The 25368-nt window shown below is 48.8% G+C and overlaps 1 protein-coding gene across 3 annotated transcripts in view; it reads left to right on the forward strand.

Moving 5' to 3' along the window:
- The window catches only part of CLOCK (clock circadian regulator), a 391283-nt gene that overhangs the window by 324001 nt on the left and 41914 nt on the right, over positions 1–25368 (forward strand). For all 3 annotated transcript variants that reach the window (XM_082245462.1, XM_082245463.1, XM_082245464.1), the window contains 2 exons: positions 142–286; positions 10862–10953. In XM_082245462.1, coding sequence (XP_082101588.1) covers positions 142–286; positions 10862–10953 — 237 coding nt within the window. The remainder of the gene's footprint in view (positions 1–141; positions 287–10861; positions 10954–25368) is intronic.

Consider the following 25368-nt stretch of genomic DNA (forward strand, 5'->3'; position numbering starts at 1 on the left):
CCACTAATGATTGGACAGTAACTGCATTTTTTTTTTTTTTTAAATCAGTTTTTGTAATGTGCTTTTATAAGCCTGGAACAAAGGTTTTGATATATTTGAGGAAGTGTTACATGACTTATTCACTTAATTATGTGCCTTTAGATCCAAGACTCTATCTCAGACAGTCGCATACATAAGGAGAGCCTAAAGGATGCTTTGGAAAGGTTTGATGACAGCAGGACGCCGTCACCATCATCCAAGAGTTCTATCAAGTCATCGTCTCACACAGCAGTGTCTGATCCATCATGTGAGTAGGAGCTCTTTTGAATTGGTATTTATTGCATTTTTGTTGAGCACTACTGGTATATCTTTTTATTGGGTGTTGATAAATGTGTCTTTCATTTCATTCATTAAATTGTCCATTCATTGAGGGACACAGAAATTCAGAAACATTAAGGTTAGGTTATACTGCTGTCCTACAGGAGTTTGAGATACTGGTGGTAACTAGCAAAAATGTAAGCCGGTCCTTTTAAAACCCCTTTTCTACCCAAGCATGCCTCAGTGTTTAGTTAGTGTTCTGGGCAGTTGAACGCCTTTTCTACATCTCTTCTGATTAAAATTATATTTATCTAAAACATACAGTACAGAAAAGTATTCATAGACCCTAGGTTATATAGGCTCATACCTTAGGGTGATTGCACACTGGCAAAGCTTTTGAGGACATTCCCCCTGGGGGCCTGGCCTATAACCCTACCACACCCTACCACTGTGGTCAGTGTTTTGCTAGTGTCTTAAGGTGGTGAACTTTTCCCTTACAGAGAAATCACTCTTCACTAACTAATTTATTATTTAATCTTTGGATTCTTTAACCACTTAAGGACCGGGCCTATATCTGACACTTGTTTACAAGTTAAAATCTTTTTTTTTTTTTTTTTGCTAGAAAATTACTTAGAACCCCCAAACATTATATATTTTTTTTAGCAGAGACCCTAGAGAATAAAATGGAGATTGTTGCAATATTTTTTATCACACCATATTTGCGCAGCAGTCTTACAAATGCAATTTTTGGGGAACAAATACACTTTTCTTATTTATTAAAAAAAAAAATGGTAACATTAGCCCAATTTTTTTGTATAATGTGAAAGATAATGTTACGCCGAGTAAATAGATACCCAACATGTCATGCTTCAAAATTGCGCATGCTCGTGAATTGGCGACAAACATTGGTACTTAAAAATCTCCATAGACGACATTTTAAAAATTTCTACAGGTTACCAGTTTAGAGTTACAGAGGAGGTCTAGAGCTCAAATTATTGCTCTCGCTCTAACAATCGCAGCAATACCTCACATGTGTGGGCGCGACTTGCGTATGCGTTTGCTTCTGCGTGCGAGCTAATCGGGACGGGGCGCTTTAAAAAAAAAAATAAAAAAAATCTTTTGATCACTTTATTCCTATAACAAGGAATGTAATGATCCCTTGTAATAGAAATAAGCATGACAGGACCTCTTGAATGTGAGATCTGGGGTCAAAAAGACCTCAGATCTCACATCTACACTAAAAAGCAAAAAAAAAAATGTAATTTTTTTTTTTATGATGAAAAAAAAATGGTCCCTGTAAGGCCGTTGGGAAGAAGGGACGTTTGACATTGCTCTGATCCCTCGAGGCCATAGAGTCGAGTGAGGGGCATCTTGCCCTCACTCGACTTCTGCCTGAGATGAAAGCGGACCGGATCATTTTCCCCGGTAGCGACTGGAAAACGACCGGGAGGAGGGGGGGGGAGCACCTCTCCCGCCGCCCATAAAGGTGATCTCGTGGCGAATCCGCCGCTGGGACCACCTTTATGTTGAAGCAGACCGCCCGCTGTTTAAAAAATAAAATACTGGGGTTATGGCAGCTATCTGCTGCCATAACCCCGGTATTTAACGTCGCTTCTGACAGTATATGCTGACACCACAGAATCCCAGGGAATGCCCCCCGAAATGGGTGCTCAAGGAGGCTGTAGAGAGGAGAGGGCTGCAGATAAAACTACAACTTATTTGAGAGGATGTTTAATTTCTGTAGGTAACCTGAGGCTAGTCACTTGACTGGGTATATGTAAGGTTTTACAACCACTTTAAACAAACATCACACTATACTAATTAAAGATGTTCCTTCAAAGATTTTGCAGATGGGAAGATTGAAAAGCTTTTGCCCTGCTGTTTTGTGCGATTGCCCTAGAACGAGTAAGGAAACACATTTCCAGGGTGGCTATAATCTTAATTCACATGCGCAGAATCTTGTGGCTTCAAGCCTGAACAGCTGAAGCTGCCTGCAAACAAAAGCTCATGCATATGCCCTTTGAAGTAGGGCGTCTTTTTGGTGAGGTATTTGACAGATTCAACAGGGAACAGATTGACAGGGAAGCAGGAGATTCCTAAACCCCCCTCCACAGGAGCCTTTACCTATTCAAAACACATAGGACCTAATCGCTCTACCCAGGCTTCATTTTTAAAACACAATTTCTGCCCTTCCTTTTGGCATGAGACTTAGCCCGCCAAAGCCCGTCATGTCTTCCCCAAAGCCATCTTCCCAGTGAAGGAATGAAGGGGTACCTTCACCCCAATAAGTGGGGGTGCCTCTGTTACAATTTGTTTCTCTCAGGGTTACAGACTTTCCAAAACTGTGGGTTCAATCAGTGGTTTCAAAGGTGTTCAAAATTAAGTTCAAAACTCTACCCGTTCACCACTTTCTTCTCTCAAATAAACCAATCTGTCCAAGGACAGTTAGATTTGCTGAATGTTCTATACCAGGGGTCTTCAAACTATGGCCCTCCAGCTGTTCAGGAACTACAATTCCCATCATGCCTAGTTATGTCAGAGTTTCACAATGCCTCATGGGATGTGTTGTTGTGCAACAGCTGGAGGGCCGTAGTTTGGGGATCCCTGTTCTATACGATCTCCTGTCCCAAGGAGTAGTTGTGCCAGTACTCAAATGCTAAACAGTTGGAAGCTATTTTTACAACAATGTTCTTGCTGGTGAAGCCTGACCATGGCTGACTGGCCATAAGACCTTAAAGGGACCGTACTACTGCTACAATTAATACCTCGCTTATAGAATACACGGCAAAAAGGGCTGTATTTTTTTGGTTAAGTTGTGGTAAGCCATCACCTCTCCAAGGCAAGTATGTGAACTGGCAGATTTTTCCCTGCAATGAACCCTTTCTGGTTTTGCATAAGAAGGTGGTTTTGGGGCCCAGGGCATCCTTCTTGTCCAGGGTAGTTTCTGCCCTTTTACCTTTACAAGGACATTGTTTTTCCATTACTCTGTCCTGTCCCAGTTCACCAAAAAATTGGTTTGGATTATGATTCAGGCTGTGAAAGTCTCTTCGTTTAGGAAGGCTGATTTCTGTTTTGTAATCCCACGTAGACTGCTTTGGGGTCTCAGGCAAACATCCTCCAAACATAATATATGAGGTATCAGGTTCCATCCCTTACTGTCAAATGTACCATCTAATAAATCTTTGAATGCTTCTTGGTCATTTGGGCATCAAGCAAGGCTGTTCACTTTTTTTTTTTTTTAAGTTTCAGGCAGCTTTGTGCTGCAGGCAGTCCCCAATTTTCTTTTTTCTTTGCCCTGATAGCATTCGAGGTGTTGCCTTTCACTCAGTTGGACTGCTTTTGGATGTTCCAAAGGTAATAGTCTTCCTGTATCCCCAATGGATGAGAATGAAAATAGGATTTCTGTAGTCACCATAAAATTATTTTATTAGAGTCTATAGAGGGAAACAAGTTTCAACCCTCTGTTTATGTACTAAACTGATACCTGCTGATAGTGAGGGGTTATCCTGAGCTGGCTTACCGTTTTTGTTAGCCAGTACACAGTCAGTGCTCCTGTAGGTGGCAGTATAACTTGAAGGTGAAACGCCACTCCTTGTCCCTCAACTACAAGAAAATAATTTAGTGATGACCATAAACCTCCTTTCTCTTTCGTTCATTGATGGACACCGCTTCTGATCTTCTTAACCATTCGGTCATACTTCCTCCTACAGGAGTAGGACACTAGGCAGAAAAGGTCTGGCTACACCTATGGACAGTCCGAGGGGGTATACTCACTCTCTGTGCTATAGGCACTCAGTTTTTTTTTTCTGCCTAATCAGGTGTAAAGACCTAGTTCCTTGCTGGGATCTCTGGTCCTGGCAATTTTTTTCTTTTTGGATAGAATTATTTTTCCGGGTTTTTTCCTGTGAGATCTCCAATCCACCTGGCGACGGGATGGATAATCTAGATCCAGTGGTCACCCTAGTCTGGCCAGTGAGCGCGTGCGGACCTCAGCTGCGCGTTGGGTCAGCCTTGACATTGCCCCACTGGACGGGGGCTGGCCTGCGAATTAAACGCCTCACAAGGTCACATACAACCGGGTCTCGGCCCGACTCGCAGCGTTCCTCCTGGCCGACAGCCCCCCATTTCAATAATGAAGGGGGTCTGTCTGGAGCAGTGCTCGCCCGGTTCTTGGTATGGTGAGTATCTGTCCCCCCTCTCCCCCTGGAGGGTTTTGAGGTGGACATGGGCCCCTCCTTGGAACGGTCGGACCCCCTGGGTTCCCCTTCTTCCTGTCGGACCCCCTGGGTTCCCCTCCTTCCCGTCGGACCCCCTGGGTTCCCCTCCTTCCCGTCGGACCCCCTGGGTTCTCCACCTTCCCGTCGGACCCCCTGGGTTCCCCTCCTTCCCGTCGGACCCCTCAATTCCCCTCCTTCCCCTCGGACCCCCGGGTTCCCCTCCTTCCCGCCAGACCCCCGGGTTCCCCTCCTTCCCGTCAGGGACCCTCCTTTCATTTGTCCCCCCATCCTACCTCCCTTCCACTTATACTGGGGCTGTTCGGGTGGTCTGGGTCACCTCCTGGGGTTTGGGCAGGGTGCTATGCTAGCGATGGGGGGCTGGGGGGTTCGCCCTCCTCATCCCCTGGTGCTGACTCCTGGATCCTTTCATTTCCTGATCACCGCTCGTGCAAGGGAAGATTCTCCTAGTGGCTGCGGTGCCTAGTTTCTGTGGGGTGGTGAGTCTGGTGAGGTCCTCTCCCTCTCTGCTGAGGATCGATTGGTGCTCTGTGCCTGGCAACCGGGTGGTGCTGCCAGAATTGTCACTGAAGAGTGGGGACAACCAAAGCGTTCCCTTGGGGTCCCTAAGCAAGTTGCTAGGTGATACCCCTATGAGGAGTCCCTTCTTAAGAAGTGGACTGTTCTGTCAGTGGTGGACCCTTTGGTTTCCATATTAAACAAGGCAACCATGATTTAGGTCAAAGAGTCCCCAGCCTTTAGGGACCCGGCTAACAGGAAAGCGGAGGCCGTGGCCCACAATTTGTACACCCTGGCTGGTTCGGCATTGAGGTCGATTTTCGCCATTGCCCTGGTGTTGCAGACGCTTACAGAGTGGGCGAAGCTTTTGTGCCATGAGCTGGAGGGGGAGTAGCTCCCTGTGACAGTACTAACCTATGTGTGACGGATCACCCTGTCCCTGGATTGTAAACCCCTTCGTGTCATTTCCCCATGAGTTTGGGACATTGCCTTTTATTGCATGTTATGTTCCCTTTATTCATCGTCTGAACAGCTGAAGATGGCATGACTCATGGCATTGAGTTAATGTAATGTAATGCTACAGCCCTTCTCCCCCCCCCCCCCCCCTCCTGTTTCTGTGTCTAATTGTGTGGATTCATGACACATAGACAATGGTCTGGACTGGAGACCTCTCTCCGCAGGGGGTGTGTATGGAGAGACTGCCTGTTTACCATAAGTTCATTAGGTTATCTGTAGCCTGTTTCAATGTACAAATGTTCAGTTCCTTTGGCAAGGCTAAGTGGAGTGTCTCTGACTGTGTGTAAAACTGTATGTCTTGGAATTTAATAAACAGTTCTTGCTTAGACTCACAACATAGAGTGTCATCTCATGTTTGTGGGAGAAGGCTATACCAGCTCTATCTCCCTTCGGCTTGGATCGCTAAATCTCTAGCTCTGGTAAGAGCGGTTCCTGCTCTACTCTACAGCATCCCTCCCACTAGGGGGAAGAGAACATCTCTGGCGGCGAAACCCCTCTTGCTATGGGGGTGGCTGCTACAACTGGTGGCAAGGGGTCGAATGGTTCTTTTCCCCTAGAGGAGATGTTACAACTGGTTCTGAGAATGGAATGAGCAGATGGAGAATCGCTACGGAAACTTGAAGCGGTCAACCTTGAAAGATTTGTTGGAGAACCGTAGCCGACCAGCAAATAACCGTACCAAAAAGGAACTACTGGCCGAGCTGAAGGAAATGGACCGAAACTATGGTGTGACTGGAGCAGTAACCCCGAACCTGGAGGATAAGTTGATGCGGACTGTGCGTATACGGTAGGCGTTGTATGGACCCAATCCTCCTGCAGACATAATTTCCCAGGTGATGAACGCCGCTATCGCTGAGAACCAGGAGAAAAACGACAATACCAGTTGCGCATGGCGGAGATCCAGATACCAGTGAGCCCAACTGTGGAGAATGCTCCAGCCCCAACAGAACGGAAAAAGTTACCATTCGCAGCCTTTAAGAGCTTCCAGGAATTGGAGGGGGAAATAGATGGCTACTTAGCCGACTTTGAAAGACAATGTGCCTTACACAAAGTACCCACAGACAAATGGGTCACCACCCTGGCCGGGAAATTAACAGGTAGAGCTGCCGAAGCCTTTAGAGCTATACCTGATGAGGAGATTCACCTATACCCAGCAGTCAAGGAGGCTTTGCTTGCCTGGTACTCAGTCACCCCCGAGGCATATAGGAGACGGTTCCGGGAGTCCAAAAAGCACAGCGGGGATTCCTACACCGAGTGGGCCTGCCGTCTTTACAGAACAGCCTCCCTCTGGATTACCGGTTTTCAAGCCATATCAGGAGAGGATGTGTTACAGCTGTTTCTATTGGAACATTTTTTCAACACCCTGCAGCCGGAGATACAGGTATGGATTCGGGATCGGCGACCGCTCACCTTACCCAAAGCAGCTCGTCTGGCTGATGAGTATATTGACTCCAGAAAAACGAAACAACCCTCCATAAGACCTGCTCCAGGACAAGTGGCACCAACCCGAAGCCCAGGTACCTGCAATCGTCCACCACCACGCTTCCAACAGCAAAGCCAGGTACAGTGCCATCGGTGCAAACAGTTCGGACACTTCCAAAGAAACTGTGACCAGAGAAGGAACCACGATTCATGGCTTCGAGCAGGACCACCTTCCCCAGCACGGACAGCTGTCCACTACTACCATGGGCACAGGCAGCAACAACCTAGCCTCAGACCAATGCTCAAGCCCCGGATTACCAATTTTGGACCACCACTACCACAGAGAGAGGGGGGACTCCTCCAACTCGCAGGCACCCAGATACCAATCCCGCAGTGGGGTATAGTGCTACAGGTGCAAGCAGGTTGGGCACTATCAATGAGACTGTACCCAGAGCAGGGACCAAGCTGCATGGTTCCGACCAGGGTCACCCCCTCCAGTAAAGACAACGGTCCCCTACTATCACGCAGATGCTCCCCCAGTCATACCAATATTCAAACCCACCGAGGAGCAATTGGGTACCCTTCACGAAGCTGACCCAGTGAAAGCCGCTACAGAGAACCGACAGCACCATTGCCAATCTGTCCAGTTAAACGGAAAGCCTGTGCAAGGTCTCCGAGACACGGGAGCCACTCTCACTTTGGTCAAGCGACATTTGGTCCCAGATGGGGGGTAGAGTACCTTTCTTCCGCAGGCTACTAAGGGCAAGGATCCTCATCGTAGACGTGGGCCCTCCTCAGCTCATAAGTAGTTTTGTCCCTCAGGGTCCACTGACAAGGGATCGGAGCACTTTGGGGCCTCCTCTGGAGAATCCAAGCAAACTTGGTCTGGCAAGTCAAGTGTGGGCTTCTCCAGACCCATGGACAAGGCCCCTTCAGCAGGAAGGTGCACCCTCACCCGTATCTGGGGTGGGGGGTTTCGCTGGTTCCCAGACCCGTGGACTCCCCTGGTAAAAGAACAAGTGGGTCCACAAGGTCATTCGGTCCGGCTACAAGATTGAGTTTCATTTCTTACCCTCCGGTAAGGTTCTGCCTTCCAACGTGCGACTGTCCCCGGTCTGCTTACAGGCTCTTTTTGGGACGGTGCAAGACCTTTTACTTTAAGGGTGATTGGCCCGATTCTGACTTAGGAAAGTTTTTAGGGATTTTTACTCAAACCTGTTTACTGTCCCCAGGAAGGAAGGCAAGGTGTGTCCAATTCTGGACCTCAAGGTGCTGAACTGCTTTGTGCAGGTATAAAAGTTCAGAATGGAGTTTGTTCGCACAATGGTGGCTTTGCGGCATCAGGGAGATTTTTTTGCCTCCATCGACATCAAGGACGCTTGCCTTCACATTCCAAAATGTGTCAGTCTCCAGTGCTTCCTCCGCTTCGCCATGGAAGAGGAGCATTATCAATTTGTGGCGTTACCTTTTGGTCTTGCCTCTGCTCCTCGGGTCTTCATGAAAGACCTTCATGAAAGGTCTTCATTGTTATGCCAATGGGGGATTGCGGTACTTGGCTACCTGGACGTCGTCCTTCTGCAAGCAAAGTCTCCTACTGCTCTGGTGTAAAACCTTGAAATCATATTACGAGCTTGAGGGAGTTTGGCTGCATTCTGAATTTTCAGAAGTCTGCTCTGGTTCCATCCACAAAGCTGGACTATCTGGGTCTAAATCTGGACTCTGCCTTAGCCAGAGGGCTCCTTCCTCTGGACAAACTCCAGAAACTACAGGCTGCAATTCATCTCCTGCTGTCCAGCAGATGGTCATCCCTCCGGACTTGCATGCGAGTGCTGGGCCTGCCTTAGGTTGTGTCTACCTTCGAGGCAGTTTCGTTTGCCACAGTTCCATATGCGGTCCCTGCATGTGGCTTATGTTAGTCACCAAGGGGGCACAAGAAGTGTCCTGGCGGCTCTGGAGGTAGCTCGCATTCTAAGGTGGGCAGAACGGTTTGTTCCAGCCCTCCCTGCCGTACACATTCCCAGGGTGGAAAACTGGCAGGCAGATTACCTCAGTCGGCAGGGGTATGACCAAGGGCTGACATTCCTTGGAAGCTTCCTCTCAGGGAGGCTCTACTGTCCCAATGACCGATCTTCCATCCTGCTTTACAGTCACTGGCTTTGAAGGCTTGGCTGTTGAACGCCAGGTGCTGAAGGATAGAAGTTTGTCAGTGATTCCTACGTTGTTAAAAGCTAAGAAATCTACTTTGAGGAAGATCTACCATCGTACGTGGAAGACGTACATTGCATGGTGTGAGTCTTTTGGGGTTCATCCTCTTTCCTTCTTAGTGCCTCGGATCGTAACCTTCCTTCAATGGGGGGAGTTAAACAGAAATTCGCCTTGAATACCATCAAGGGCCAGGTATCGGCCTTTGTGGTCTTTTTCCAACGACCCTTGGCCACACACTCCCTGGTGCGTGCTTTTCTTCAGGTTATCCGACATTTGGTTCCTCCAGTTTAGACTCTGTTGCTGCCTTGGGATCCTCGTTTGGTGCTTTCAGCTCTACAGAAGCCTCCCTTTAAAAATATTCGGGACATTTCCCTGCTTACACTGTCCAAGAAGGGGACCTTTTTGGAGGCTATCACCTCTGCCTGCAGGGTGTCGGAACTGGCGTTATCCTGTTGTTCACCTTATCTGGTGATTCACAAGGATAAGGTTGTGCTTCGCCCCCGTCTATCATTCCTTCCTAAGGTGGTCTCTGACTTTCATTTGAATGAAGACATTGTGTTGCCTTCCCCGTGTCCCAGGCCTAAACATCCAAAGGAAATTGCCTTGCATGCCTTGGATGTGGTTCGGGCATGTAGAGTGTACCTGGTGGCTACAGAGTATTTCAGGAAGTCAGAGACTCTTATTTGTGCTCACATGTGGACCTCACAAATTGTTGTCCGCTTCCTCTGCAACAAATTATAGATGGATTAGACAGACGGGGGTTCAGGCCTATTCCATCAGGAGTCATGTTCCTCCTTTCCCTCTCAAGGCACACTCTACTAAGGCGCTTAGTGCCTCCTGGGCCTTCCGTCATCGAGCGCCATTAACACAGGTTTGCAAGGTGGCCAGCTGGTCGTCGGTGCGCACTTTTACAAAGTTTTATAAAGTGGGTGCTTCTTTTGGCCACAAGGTTTTGCAGGCTGCTGTTTAAGAATACTTGATCCTCTTTGAGGTTGTATTGTTTTTTTTTTCAGGTGAGCTCCAGTTGTTTTGGTTGAGCCTCTGTTGCCTGGTTGGCTAATTTTAGCCTTTGGACTTTTTTGCTGTTTCTCACCCCTCATGTTTAACACTGCTTTGGGACGTCCCAATGGTCAAGAATGACAGGAGCTGTGTCCGTCAATGAACAGAGGAGAAAAGGGTCTTTTTGACTTATCATAAAATCCATTTCCCTGATGTTCATTGACGGAAACAGCACCCACCCCTCTGTGGAGCTGTAATTCTTTTGACAATGCTTGTAACAAAACTGAGTACATATAGCAGAGAGAGGGAGTATACCCCCTGGGTAATGCACATAGGCATAGCCAGACATTTTTTCTGCCTAGTGTCCTACCCCTATAGGGGACAGAATAACCCAATGGTTAGGACGATCAGGAGCTGTGTCCGTCAATGAACATCGGAGAAATGGCTTTTATGGTAAGTCAAAAATTCCATTATTTGGTGCTTCTCTGTGAAAAGTGGTTTTGGAGATATGTAGCCTTTACAATGGTCAATTTTACATCTAGAATTTACCTTGTTTTCATTCAGTTGAGTCTTTCATGGATCTCACATGTGACTTACGTACATTGTAATTATTTATTTTTTAATCACCTTTTAGTTCCAGAAGTTGTTTTTTTTTTTTAAATGTTATGCACTGTTTTGTATTTTGATAGCAACCCCTACTAAGATTCCAACTGATACCAGCACACCCCCACGACAAGCTTTGTCTGGTTTGGACAAGAGAAGGTCATCAATTAGCAGTCAGGTAAGGAACCTAATGTGTGTGTTTTTTTCTATACTCTCCAATATTAAATTTCTCTATCGTTCATTGACAGACACAGTCCTCTGATCCATATCAGTAGGGTTATACTGCCCCCTACAGGAGTAGGACACTAGGCAGAAAAAAAGTTTTGGCTACGCCTATGGGTAGTCCCAGAGGGTACACCGTCTCTCTTCCTGCATAGGATGTCAGTTTTAATCTGCCTAGTCAGGAGTAAGGATCTAGTTCCTTGCTGGGATCTTTTGTCCTTGCATTTAAGTATTTTTTTTATGTAGAATTTTTTTAGCTAGCCTTTTTCTCCGTAATTTTTTCCTGTGAGATCTTCAAGCAACTAAGCCGGACTGGGCGACGGGCTGGACATCTAGATTCAGTGGTCACCCCAGTCTGGCCAGAGAGCGCGTGCAGGCCTTAGCTCCGCACTGGATGGGACTGGCCTCATGAGTTAAACGTCTCGCCAGGTCACACACCACAGGGTCTAGGCCTGTGTCGCAGCATTCCTATTTGGCCGATAGCCACCACACTTCGGTGGAGAGGGGTCCTGTCAGGAGATGGCTCCCGCCTATGTTCCTGGTAGGTGAGTAAACATCGCCCCCCCCCCCCTTCCCTGGCGAATTTTGGGGCAGACGCAGGCCCCTCCCTGGAATGGTCGGACCCCCACACTCCTGGGTTTCCCTCTGTCTTGTTGTGCCCCAACCCTCTCTCCCCTCCCCGTTCTCCACTGTCCATCAATGCATTTTTGGCAGTTTGGGAAGCATTTGGGCTCGGGTGGAGGTGGCCTTGAGAGAGGTGCTCTGAAACTTTTCCCCACCTACCCCTGCCTCATCTGATGTCTCGGATTCTGAGTCTGACTCAGCCGCCACAGATGTGGGCCTCCCTGCTGGGTCTGTTACCTCACACCCTGTCTCCTGGGATAATAAGGATGACATTTCTACCTCCCCTGCCACGCATGATACAGGCGCTGGTGGATGCACTGGTTGTTTCAGTGCGTGATACCCTGCAATTTGGAGGATGTAGCGGCGGCTGCGTTTCGGGCGCAGGTGGCATCTGGCACTCACATGCCATCCGGAGCTGCTTAATTTGCTAGCATGCTCATGAAGAATGGGACCGTCTGAGACATTCCTGTGGGGTGTCCAAGCGTCTGCTAGACGTTACCCTTTGAGGAGTCTCTGGTAAAGGGGACTGTTCCGCCTAAGGTGGACCTTCTCTGAATAGGGCTACCGTTGTTCCTGAGGAGGAATCCCCGTCCTTTACGGACTTGGGGTATGGGATGGTGCGGGCTGTGGTCCGCAATCTGATCTCCCTGGCAGGGTCTGCACTGGGAACAGTGTTTATGATTGCCATTGCCACGCAGACTCTGCCTGATGGGCGGAGTTCCAATGCCGTGACTTGGTGAGGAGCAAGTTCCTCCTGCCCTGGGGGAGCTGTTGGACCAGCTGGCGCAGGGGCTGCAATCTGTTTGCGATACCGCGCTGGACACGGCTCCTTTTTTGGGTCACCTGTCAGTTTCGGCGGTGGTTGTCCAGCGTATACTTGGCCGGAGTGTTGGTCTGTCGTTAAAACTTCTAAGAAGGCCTTAATGGATCTCCCTTTTCAGGGGGATCGCCTGTTTGGCGCTGCCCTGGATGACATTATGTAAGGGTCTCACGGGGGGGAAGAGTGCTTTCTTCCACAGGCTAAAAAAAAAGGGTAAGGTCCCTCCTTTTCGGCTCACAAACAGTTTCTTCGTCCATCTGGGACAGTCGATGTGGCGAAGTCCTTCAAAACTTCCTAGGGTGGTTCCAAACCACCCTGGTCTGAACAAGAGATCGTTTTTTTTCCAGACCTGCGGACAAGGCCTACTCGGCCTGAAGGTGCGTCCTCACCCATATATAGGGTGGGGGGACATCTTTGCCGGTTCTTGGACCTGCGGCTGGCCCGGTTCCCAGGCAGCTGGGTTCAGGAGGTCATGCGGTCCAGTTGCAAGATCGAGTTTCAATCTGTTTTTTCCAGTAAGGTTTTCCCTTCCAATGTACGGCTATCCCCGGATCGCTTACAGGCGCTCTGTGGGGCAGTTCCGGCTCTGGTTCGACAAGGCTTGGTATCGGTTCGCTCGATGGTGGCTTCCCTACATCAGGGGGATTCCTGGTCCCCTCCATGGGACTAGACTATCTGTGCCTGACTTTGGACTTGTCCTCAGTCAGGGTGTTTATCCTTCAACAGAAAAAAACTCTTGGAACTTCAGACTGCGGTTCAACTGTTACCGTCCAACACATGGTCGTCCCTTTGGACCTGCAGTAAAGTTTTGGGACTGATGGTGTCGTCTTTCGGACGGTCCCTTTCTCTCAATCCCTCTCCAGCATCCCCCAGAAGGCAATCTTTCTCAAATGGGACTAGAATCCATAACTCTCTGGACACTCGGATCCGGCTGAGTCAGGTGTCCAGGGAGTCTTGATCTGGAATCCTTCCTTCCCTTTTTACTGGACAATTGTCACCGCGGATGCAAGCTTGTCCGAGTGGGGAGGAGTCCTCGGCAGGTTTTCTGCTTAGGGAGTATGGTCCCTGGAGGATCCAGGTTACCGATCAATGTCCTGAAGCTGAGAGCGATCCGGCTTTCCCTAGTTCACTGGACCTGGCACTTGCAGCTGTCCAGTGCGCAATAATTCGGACTATGCCATGACCATGGCTTATGTCATTTACCTAGGGGCACCAAGGGTGTCCTTGCGGTCTTAGAAGTGACAGGCATTCTTCTTTGGGCAGAGCGCCTTGTTCCAGCTCTCTCTGCTGTTCCCTTTCCAGGTGTGGAAAATTGGCAGGCGTATTAAAACAGTCAACAGGCCTTGGATGCAGGGGAATGGCCCCTTCATCCGGGGGTGTTCAGCAGTTGTGTCTTTGTTGGGGCACTCCAGACATAGATCTGTTGGCATCGCATCTACAGGATAGTGCAGAGGTTTGTGGCCCGCTCCCTGGACCCCCCTGTAGATGAACTGGTGGCACCAGGGGTTCTGTCGTAGGCAAGAACTTAATTCATCATGAACGACGCTGAGAAGTTTGACATGGTCACCTGCGCAAGAATGACACCGGCATAGTCGTGTGTGAGCGATCACGGATGGGCCAAGGTCTGTATCAGCTGCTGTCTGCCTTTCCTCCTTTCAAGTTGCTGCCAAGACTTCTTTGCAGGATCAAAGCGGAAAGGATTCCGGTCGTTCTCAAGGCTGCGGCATCGCCGAGCTTGGTACACCGACCTGGTCAGGCTAGCCACAGGCGCTCTTTGGAGACTTCCTCTCAGAGAGGATTTATTGTCTCCAGGGCCAATCTTCCATCCTGCTTTACGGTTGCTGGCTTTGTCGGCTTGGCTGTTGAAAGCCAGGTGCTGTAGGGCAGAGGATTGTCTGCTTCAGTGATTCCCACCCTGCTTAAAGCGTGGGAAGCGTCTTCTAGGATGATTTTTCATCGTATGAGAAAGTCGTATATTGCGTGGTGTGAGTCTCTTTGGGCTCCCCCTCGCTCTTACTCGGTGGCCCGAATCTTGGCTCTCCTTCAACGTGGAGTTGATCAAAAGTTGGCCTTGAGTACTATCAACGGTCTGGTTTCGGCTTTGGGAATTTTCTTCCAAAGGCCTCTGGCCGTCCGTTCCCTGGTGCGTAACTTCTTCCAGGGGGTGCGACACTTGGTACTTCCGGTGTGACCTCCGTCGCCAACTGGGGATCTTGATTTGGTGCAGTCGGTTCTTCAAGAACCTCCTTTTGCAAGTATTCAGGGGTATCCCCTGCCTACCTTATTACAGAAGGTGGCCTTCTTGGTTGTTGTCACTCTGCGCGCAGGGTGTCGGCACTAGCGACATTGTCCCTATATGTTGGTTCATGGAGACAAGTGGTACTTCGTCCGGATCCATCCTTCCCTCTGAAGTGTCCTAAGCCCAAACATTCTAAGGAAGGTGCATTGCATACTCTGGATGTAGTTCGGCACTCAAGGTGTACTTGGCGACTTCGAGTCTTTTCGTGAGTCAGGTTCGCTCTCTGTACTCACGGATGGCCCAAGAACATGGCTGCCTGCGTCTGCTGCGACTGTTTTCAGATGGAACGGACAGACGGTGGTGCAGGCTGATTCAATTGAGGGTCAGCGATATCTTTCCCTGTTTCGGCGCATTGTACTTGGGCGCCTAGTGCTTCCTGGGCTTTTCGCCATACAGGCATCTGTGCTTCAGGTTGCAAGACGACTACCTGGTCCTCTGTCCACACCTTTACCAATTTTTATACGGTGGATGTGCTGGCATCTGCAGATGCCTCCTTTGGCCGCAAAGTTTTGCTGGCTGCTGTCTGGGGGGCTTTTGGCCTTCCTTGAGGGTGTTTACTGTTTGTTTCAGGTGGGCCTTATCTTTTTGTTCTGATGAGTCCCATGTTGCCTGGTTGGCTGTGTTTAGCCTTGGGGACTTGTTATTTTCTGCTGTTCCCATCCCTCATTTTATGGCAATGCTTTGGGACGTCCCTACTGATAGGGATCACAGGACTGCATCCATCAATGAACGATAGAGAAAACTGGATTTTTTACTTACCGTAAAATCCTTGTCTCTTAGGTTCATTGACGGACGCAGTACCCGCCCCTCTATTTGGAGTTGGGTTGGTGTTACTTTTCTGGCACTGCTTTGATACAAAACTGACATCCTATGCAGGAAGAGAGAAGATGTACCCTCCGAGACTGCCCATAGGCATAGCCAGAACTTTTTTGCTGCCTAGTGTCCTACTCTTGTAGGGGGCAGTATAACCCTACTGATATGGATCAGAGGACTGCGTCTGTCATTGAACCTAAGAGAAAAGGATTTTACGGTAAGTCAAAAATCCAGTTATGTCCTTTTTATTCAGGAATGGAAATCCTGTAATATTTGCATTTAAAAAAATAAGAGGAGGAATTTTTTTAAGTCGGAGTGTAAAGGTACATTCACTGACACCCAAAAAACTTTGAAGGGGGGGAAGGAATTGTATACCTGACATGGCAGTTACAATCCCACAGTTTTACTGTTCTGTCTGAACTCTTCAGACATAATGGGGTTTATTTACTATAGCTGAACAGTGCAAAATCAGGCTCACTTCTGCATAGAAATCAATCGGCTTCCAGGTTTTATTGCCAAATCTTAATTGAACAAGCTGAAGTTAATCTAAATGGCTTCTATGTAGAAGTGAGCCTGATTTTGCGCACTCCAGCTTTAGTAAATAAACCCCAATGTGTCCAGTTTAGCTGCTGCTGTAGTAGTTTGGTCAGTCACCATTATTAATTGAACTTTTAGCATTCACAAGGTGAATATTCTATATTCTGTGATCTTATATTAAATTAGATTGTAGCTTTTTTTTTAATAAACATAGCTACAGATGTCACAGCATGTATGATTTCTTAAAAACTTGGTCACAAAATTTGAACACACCTCACATGGGAGCAGTCTCCAATCTCCACACTCCATGTCCATTTTACTGCTCATCACGTGCCCAAAATAGTGACATTATTTTCTCTTCTCTGCTGTCCCCTACAGTGTAAGCTTACCTCTTTTCTGGTTCCAAAGCATTCACTCAGACAAGCCTGAGGAATTTCAGTCACGTGAGGGTGTGATGGCTTTCTCATCCAACGAGCAAGGAATTGTCCTTTGGAAACGTTTTTTTTTTTTTCCATCCATTGAGGGACTCTGAAATTCAGACATTGTCATGTTATACTGTTGCCTACAGGATGTTTGGACCCTGACAAACAAAAAAAATTGTAGGCCCAGGATAATCTTTCCTCCACCCAGGATGCCTTATTTGCTAGTCTTCTAGGATGACAGACATCTTTTCTCCAGTTCTGCTGAGAAAAATCTGACCAATCCTTGCTAGCTTTTTTTTTTCCTTCAATTTTATTTTTGACTTCTTCTATTGACATCAATCAAGATTACACACTATATCACTGCTGGTCTCTACATGGCAGTGGTTTGTATCAGCCTTTCCTCAGTCTGATTTTGGAGTGTGCTTTACCCAGGCCCTGCTTGACTTAAACATGCAGGCTAGCCTGGAATTTGACCTTCAACACTAGGTTTGGCTTATGACACTTTCCATGCTCCAAGTACTGGTAAAAGAGGTAGAGACGGGGCATTGTTTCAGCACTTGCTCAATTTCTGAAGACTTTAAGTAGGCAGTTTGGACTGCGCATTGGGGGCTGCTTCTTTGTTTGCTCAGTGCCTTTCCTGTTACTGCCAGTTTAACCATGAAAAGGGTAAACACTGGGAGACTGAGTGCTGACAACATCTGAGTAAGTTTCACATGCTCTTTTTCCATGCCAGGTAGGAATGTTCTCCTCCTTCTGCTTTGCAAAAGCACCATGTGGCGCTCCAATCTCTAGTCTGTTCCTACTGCTCACCTACAGTGACCTCCTTACCTCCCAGTTTTTTTTACCCTAATCAGTCATCAGCTACATGGTTTGTGAATACCTGAGGCCTTGCCTCTTACCCTGACCCTAGTTGCATTAGTGTACAATATATATGCAGCTTGGCAGATTGGATAGTCCTGCTGACCCCATCTCACACTCTCCCCCCTTATAGCTCAAGCAACATTTAATCTGTACCCCTGAGGGCACAGACTTGAATGCAGTGACCCTATGTTTGTTAGGTGTATCTCATCAGAGTCTCCCCTATTCTGTCATAAGGAGCCTCTACTGTTGTCGCACAAGATTTTGTCTGTTTTTGATCTGCCTGAGGTCTTCTAACAGGTCAGGCCACCAGATGCAATGACTTCCTCGGACTCAAACCCAAAGTACCCACAGTCCATCCCAGAGACTATTTTTGAGGCACAGCAGTCTGCTAGCATTACCTCAGGATGATAAGAGGCTGTTTCAGTCCAAATTGCTGAGGCACTCAGTAACTTTAATTTGGAAAATCATCCTGCTGTCCCCAATTTTGGGTCTTTCAATACCTTTCCATTACACCTGGTAATCAAGGCATTTCTCTGTGCACAGGAAGCATCCTGAAGGGCTCTAGGTCCCCCACCTGAGAATGCGTCGGAATGGTTTCCATTTGAGAGTTAATTTTTTAAACTTTGTTCTATACTCACTGTGGATTTGTCAGTAACTCATCTTAATAGGTACACCACTAAACCTGTAGAGGGCATGCTTACATTTCAGATTCTGCTGTCTAGCAATTGGAATCCCTCCCTAAGTCCCAGGTTTATCTGCCTTCCGTCCTGTGTTTGCTGCGCCCCCAAACTGTCAAACTCTTGCAGAATAGGCTAGATGCTTTAAAAAGCATCTATCAAAATCGGGGGTACTCTTGTTATAGAAGCACATGAGAAAAATGAAAAATGAACGAAGCTTTACAATCCTGTTGTGATGGCTTGTTATAAGTGTTTAGACTTGTGTCCTGTATCAACCTGGTGTCTGTACAGATGTGCTGAGCACCCTAGTTAGGTGCTGGGACTCTCATGTCATGTCCAAACAGTGTCTGACATGATTGGCCTTTGAGGAATTTCGTCTCTTTGGACATACATTTGATACTATCATTAAGGGTTCCACAGGAGGCCAGAGTGCGTACATCTGCCTCAGAATAAGAGGTCAGTTGAGTCCCTTCATCTACTTCTATAGTAGGAGCTCCCAGACCTTCAGAGCTTGACTCTGACAGCTCACAAAGCAAGAGGTCAAAACCTAGCCAAGCCATCTAAAAAAACTGCATGAAGGTGCGCTCTCACTTCTGCAAGTGGAGGACCTGATTGTGAGCTCTTGCAGGTCATTGGGTAGTTTTTAGTTCAGGCATTAAGGTGCGTAGCAAGCATTCTTTTAGGATCATAGGCTAATCCCTTGTCTCTGGCACTCTCTTCAGCTGCTTCCTATTTTCCTCTCTGTGCTACCACACAGATTAGTGAACCCTTACCTGTTCCCCTTAGGTTTCTCTCACCTTTGCTCCAGTACCTGTATCAGTTTGGCCTCTGAAACTGTCTATTATCTAGCACCATTCTCTTCCTCACAAAAATTACATTCCCTTGAGGCAATTAAGGCCCTCAGTGGAACTTGGTATTCACCAGTTTCCCCATTCTTTTGAAGGACCCTCTGACCTATTAAATCAACTGGGGCCAGCATTGACTTTCCCTTACCCAGGTGGGGATCTAAATCCTCAGTGTCGCCAAAGAACACCTGATTTTTCTCAGTGTATGGCATAGTCTTTTACCTGTCCCCATTGTAGTACATTGTAGTAGATCTATGAAGAAAATAGGCACTGTGAATACTAGTGGACAACATCCTGGTGATCCTGCTGGATTTAGCTGTCAGGTTTGGTAATGGTCACATGTAAGAGATGGTAATCATCAAAGTCCTTTACTGGAAACGTCCACAGCATGTCCATCCTGAAACCCCTTGTTATTAGACAGGGAGTTACACCTCTCCTCTCTCCATCGCCTATCTTTTCTCAATTATTTCAGGCTCGCTCTTTGTGGTTATTGGTCTAATTCCCGAGCAGCCTAATTTTCTCTATCGTTCATTTACAGACACAGTTTTCAGTTCTCAATAGCAGTAGGGTTATGCTGCCCCCTACAGGACACTAGGCAGAAAAAGGTTCTGGCTATGCCTATGGGCAATCCTAGGGGGTATACCCTCGCTCACTGCTATAGGATGTCAGTTTTAATCTGCCTAGTCAGGAGTAAGGACCTAGTTCCTTGCTGGGATCTCTGGTCCTGGCAAAAGTTTTTTTTTTTTCTAGTTAGGATTATTTCACCAAATTTTTTTCCTTTGATATCTACAAGCAACTATGCTGGATCTGGGCGATGGGCTGGATATATTGATCCAGTGGTCACCCCAGCCGGCCAGCGAGCTTGCGCAGACCCCAGCTCCGTGCTAGGTCGACCGAGACATAGTCCCACCAGACTAGGACTGGCCCTGCAAGTTAAACATCTCGCCAGGTCACATACGACCGGGTCTAGGCCCGAGTTGCAGCGTTCCTATTGGCCGACGGCCCCTCTCACTTCGGCGGCGAGGGGTTCTGTTAGGATTTGGCACCCGCCTATTTCTGGTATGGTGGGTAAACGGTTCCCCCTTCTCACCCTAGCGGGTTTTTGAGGTGGCCGCGGGCCCCTCCTTGGGATGATCAGACCCTCACGTTCTCAGGTTCTCCTCTGTCTTGTCACGTTCCCCCCCCCCCCCCCTTACCGGTCCCTCCACCCACTACTGAGGCTATGGGGCGATTGGAGCTACTTCTGGGGGCTGGGATCGGGCGTGGGCCGGAGGTGGGGGGAGGGGGGGTGCCTTGCCAGCGACCGGACAATCGATCTGGGGGGGGGGGGATTTGCCTTTTTCTCCCAGGGCCGCCTTCCTGTTGATCCTTTCCAGGAGGCTGGGGGTTCCCCTCGAAGGCCTCTAGAAGCTCCGTAGGCCATGCTGGGCCACCATTTTCTTGTAGCCTACATGTGCTGAGGAGATCTGTGGCAATCTTGGTACACCCAGCACAGCCATTTTGCGGTGGATCCCATTGTAAATTAATGACGCCCATGTTCTTGGAGTCCTTGGAGGAGTTTTTTTGTGATGGTGGAGCCCTTCCTTCTACCCTAGTGCTGACACTTATCGCTGCCGACACGTGCTGTGCAGACGTTCTGGGCCTTTTTAGTGCATCTTTGGTGGGGTGGTGAGTCTGGGGGGGGTTCTCTCTCTCTCTCTGCTGAGGGTCTCTGTGCGTTCTACCTGACCTCTTGGGGGCACTATAACGCGGTGGGACGTTTTAAAAAAAAAAAAAAAAAAACGTTTTGTTGCGGGGTACACCATGGAACATTTTTCCCCATCTGACCCCCTTAGGGAGGACACAGGGCCCTCCGGGTCCCAGCGATCCATAGATGCACTATCGGCAGTCTTGGAATCCTTTGTGTCCTGGGTGGAGGTGGCCTGTAAAGGACGGGGTGCCAAAAAACACCCCCCACCTACCCCTGCCTCATCTGATGTGTCAAATTCTGAATCTGATTCAACCACCACAGACCTGGGGCTCCCTGCTGGGTCTACTACCTTGCGCCCTGTCTACTTCTGATAGCGAGGATGACTCCTCTCCCTCCGCCACTGCGCAAGAAAAGGCGCTGGTGGATGCACTGGTTGTTTCTGTGTGTGAGACCCTAAAAATGGAGGACGCAGCTGCAACTGAGGCACAGGTTAGGTTTGGCACTCACAAGCCATTAGGAGCGGTTAAGGTTTTCCCCCTTCCCACGTATTTTGACATGGTCAAAAAAGAGTGGGACCGTCCAAAGCGTCCCCCTGGGCTGCCTAAGCAGATTGCTAGGCGCTATCCCTTTGAGGAGTCTGGACCCTCCGGTCTCCAGACTGAATAAAGCTACCATGATTCCAGTGGAGGATTCTCCATCCTTTAAGGAACCGGCAAATAGAAAGGCAGAGTCTGTGGCCCACAATATGTACTCCCTGGTGGGGTCTGCACTCAGACCGGTGTTTACTATTGCCCTTGTGTCACAAACTTTGACTGAATGGGCTAAGTTACTACACCGTGACCTAGAGGGGGTACAACTTCCTTCTGCTTTTAAGGAGCCGACGGATCAGTTGATCCAGGGGCTGCATTTTGTTTGCAATGCCTCGCTGGATGTGGCTCCAATATTGGGGCAACTGTCAGTGTCGGCTGTGGTCCTCCGGCATATACTTTGGTTAAAATGCTGGTCTGTGCATACAGACTTCTAAGAAGGCATTGTATGATCTACCTTTTCAAGGTGATCGCCTGTTTGGGGCTACCCTTGATGACATTATCAAAGGTCTTACAAGGGGGTAAGAGTACTTTCTCTATCATCCGTCGACAGACGCAGCCTCATCTCAATGAGCTGAGTGGGTTTATGCTCCTCCCATCAGGAGTAGTCTAAGCAGTAAAATTTTAATACACGCGCCCAGGGGGCTGTCCCTCTAGGCATAAACCCCCACTGCACAATCCAGCACATCAGTTTGTTTCTGCCTAGAGAAAGAGTAGGACCTAGGTTTCCTGCTGGGACTCCGGTCTCAATTTGTTTATTCTTTTCAGAATATTTTCTTTTATTTATTTTTACTCACTTGCTAGCTAGTGTTCAGTGCCGGTTCACACTACCGCGACTTGTCAGGCGACTTGGTTGCCTGACAAGTTGCGGTCCATTCTGTGCTAAGGGAACCGTTCTAATAGGAGCGACTTAAGTCGCTCCGACTTAGAAAAGGGTTCCTGTACTACTTTTGACAGAAGTCGGAGCGACTTGCATTGACTTCCATTATGTGAAGTCTGTGCAAGTCACGCTGAGGTCGCGGTGCACGGCTACTTCACTAGTCGCCCCCGAAGTCGGATCGCCATAGTGTGAACCGACACGTAGGGAAGAATATTCCTGGCGATCTACAAACAACGATGCCGGCTGGGGCTTTGCACTTGATAATCTAGATCCTTATAGTCCCCCCAGTCTGACCTACGAGCATGAGCAGGTTATAGTTCCGACCTAGGCCTAGCCACGATTGTGCCCCCTGGTCCGGAGGGGGATGAGCCTGCAAGCCGAGGCCTCTCTGAGACGTGTCGACCTGGAACGCCCTGAGTCGCAGCGTACCCATCGGCTGGCAGCACCCCCACTTTGGGTGGGAGGCAGTCTGCCCGGAGCGGAGCCCACCTGGTCCATGGTATGGTGAGTAAATGTGCCCCCCTTGCCCCTGCTGACCTTGGGGGGGATTTGGGCCCCCCCCTGGGGATAATGGGATTTGTGCCTCCCAAGAGATCCCCCTGGTCTGCTCGGTACCCAGTTTTTGTGTCCTTCCCTCTCCCTGTCCATGTGGGGACTGTGTGTCTGATGTGCTATGGGGGGTGGCATGGTATCTTGGGCATGCTGGTCCCTGTTGTGGTTCCTGAGGCCTTCATGTGTCGGTCCCTAGCCGCATGGTGCGCTATGGGCGCCATCTTAGATGGGAAATGAGATTTTTCCCCATAGACTTGTATAGGTCAGCCATTTTCCCTGCAGCTTCCTATTGTTTCCTATGGGCGTCGATCTTTGTTTAGCCCTGGTGCTATACTCGGCAGTGTTTCGCAATCAGGCGACATCACTTCCTGTGTGGTCATTTCCTGCTGCTATGCAGAGGTCACTTCCTGCTTTTCTCTCCATGCTGTGGTAGATTCAGGAGGAAGTGTGTCTGGGGTGGTAATGTATTGGGGGTCTCTGCGGGCATATCCTTACACTTTCTGCTATCAATTTGGTTTAAAGGGGTTCCCTGCTATCGGTGGTAGATACCGCCATAGTCGCTCTTAAAACGACAGTACTCAGTTTTATGCGATATGCACTATGGAGTCCCAAACTGAAAAATCACCCTCAGACCCACTCTGTGCGACTTCCGTACAGTCCAGATCGCAGTCGCTGGTCTTGATTTCAGCTGCCCTGGAAAGCCTGGCGACAAAAGTTGATTTAGTCGAGAAAAAGGTTGATAGCCGAAAACAGCTGCTGCCTTCTTCCATGGAGGTGTCCTCTGATTCCGAGGTGGATGGGGTCACCCGGACACCCCCCTACCTGAGGGGTTGCTGTCCTCGCATTAGGATGGTGAAGAGGACCTTCGTCAGCTGCAGCGTGGGAACGCGCCTTAGTGGAAGCCCTGATTTTTTCAGTGCGGGATAATTTAAAATTGGCTTATGAGCCAACGCCTGCAGGAACGCAGTTGGCTTTTGGCTCCCAAAAGTCTCAGAAATCTTGCAAGGTTTTCTCTTCTCCTGACACCTTTCACGATATTCTGAATGACCAATGGAGGTGCGTTAAGCACGTGTTCGTGGTGCCCAAACACTTTAAACCCCGTTATCCTTTTGCTGAAAAGGTCTCCAACCTTTGGACGGTGCCACCTAAAGTGGACCATCCTTTTTCCAGATTGAACAAATCTACCCTTGTGCCTGTGGAGGATTCCCCAGTTTTTACAGATACAGTGGACAGGTGGGTGGAATCCTTTTCCCGCCATCTTCATGTGCTGGCGGGTTCCATTTTGAAACCGTTTTTTGTGTCTGTGTTTGTTTCACAGACGGTGACGGAATGGATTAGGGGATTGCAGGAGACTTTGGACCCCGAGACTGTTCTCCAGCACAGCTAGAACTGTTTGGACCAGGTGATCCAGGCTCTGGTGTTCCTGTGTGTCTATGGATGCGACTCCCCTGGTGGCAAGGGTCTCGGCCGTGGGCATTGTTTTAAGACGCATGGTTTGGTTGAAGAACTGGTCGGCTGACCAAGCTTCTAGAAAAGCCTTAGCGGATCTCCCCTTTCTGGGAAACAGGTTTTTTGGCGACTCATTGGATGAGTTGATCAAGGGACTGACTGGCGGGGAAGAGTACTCTTCTTCCTCAATCTTACAAGGGTAAGACACCCCGTCCTAAGTGGGGTCCTTCCTTTTCTGCTCACAAACGTTTTTTTCGTGCCTTCCGTTCAGAACTTCTGGAGGTGCTAAAAAGCCCTAGGGCAAGACCAGGGCAGGTCAGTCCGGTGCGGCAGATAAGTCCTCTTCAGCATGGAGGGGCGCCCTCACCCGGCTCAGGGGTGGGGAGACGTCTGCGCTTCTTTCAGGAACCCTGGACTTCATTCAGGATGATTTGGTTCGCAAACTGGTTTGTTCGTGTACAAGATAGAATTCCGGTCCTGGCAGGACAGGTTCTTTCATTCAAATCTTCGCCTGTCTCTGGAGCGTATGAAGGATCTGTGGGAGGCTGTGCGAGATCTCCTGGCTCAAGGGGTGATTGTGCCGGTTCCCCAACAGGAACCCTCTTGAGGTTTCTATTCAAAACTGTTCACTGTGCCCAGAAAGGAGGAAAAAGTGCATCAAATCCTGGACCTCATGGCTCTCAACCGCTTTGTGCGGGTGCAGAAGGTTCGAATGGAGTCCATCCAGTCGTGGTGGCATCTTTGAATCAGGGGGATTTTATGGCTTCCATTCATCTCAAAGATGCGTATCTCCATGTCCCCATATTCGAGGGACATGAGCGATTCCTCCGCTTTGCAGTGGCAGAGCAGCACTTTCAATTTGTGGCGTTTCCCTTTGGTCCCGCCCCGGTTCCCAGAGGTATCTCCATTGTGGGGTATCTGGACAATCTCCTGTTGCGAGCAGTTTCCCATTCGGATCTGCTGGACAACGTCTCCATCACCATTTGGACCCTTCAGGAATTTGGGTGGACGATCAATGTCGCCAAATCTGCCCTGACTCAGTCTGTCTGTCCTATCTGGGGCTGATCCTCGACTCTGCGCTGGCCAAGGACAAGCTTCAGAAGTTGCAAGGGGTGGTCAGGTTGCTGATGGAGGCTAATCAGTTCTCCTTGCAGGCTTGCATGAGGACCCTGGGTCTGATAGTCTCGATCTTCGAAGCGGTCCCGTTTGCTCAGTCTCACACGAGACAGCTGCAGAAAGATATTCTGTCAAAATGGAACAGAGATCCTCAGTCATTGGACCAGAAGATTCAGTTGAGCCATGTCACAAAGTCGGC

This window comes from Pelophylax lessonae, assembly GCF_965119305.1.
Source record: "Pelophylax lessonae genome assembly, chromosome: 1".
NCBI lineage: Eukaryota > Metazoa > Chordata > Amphibia > Anura > Ranidae > Pelophylax > Pelophylax lessonae.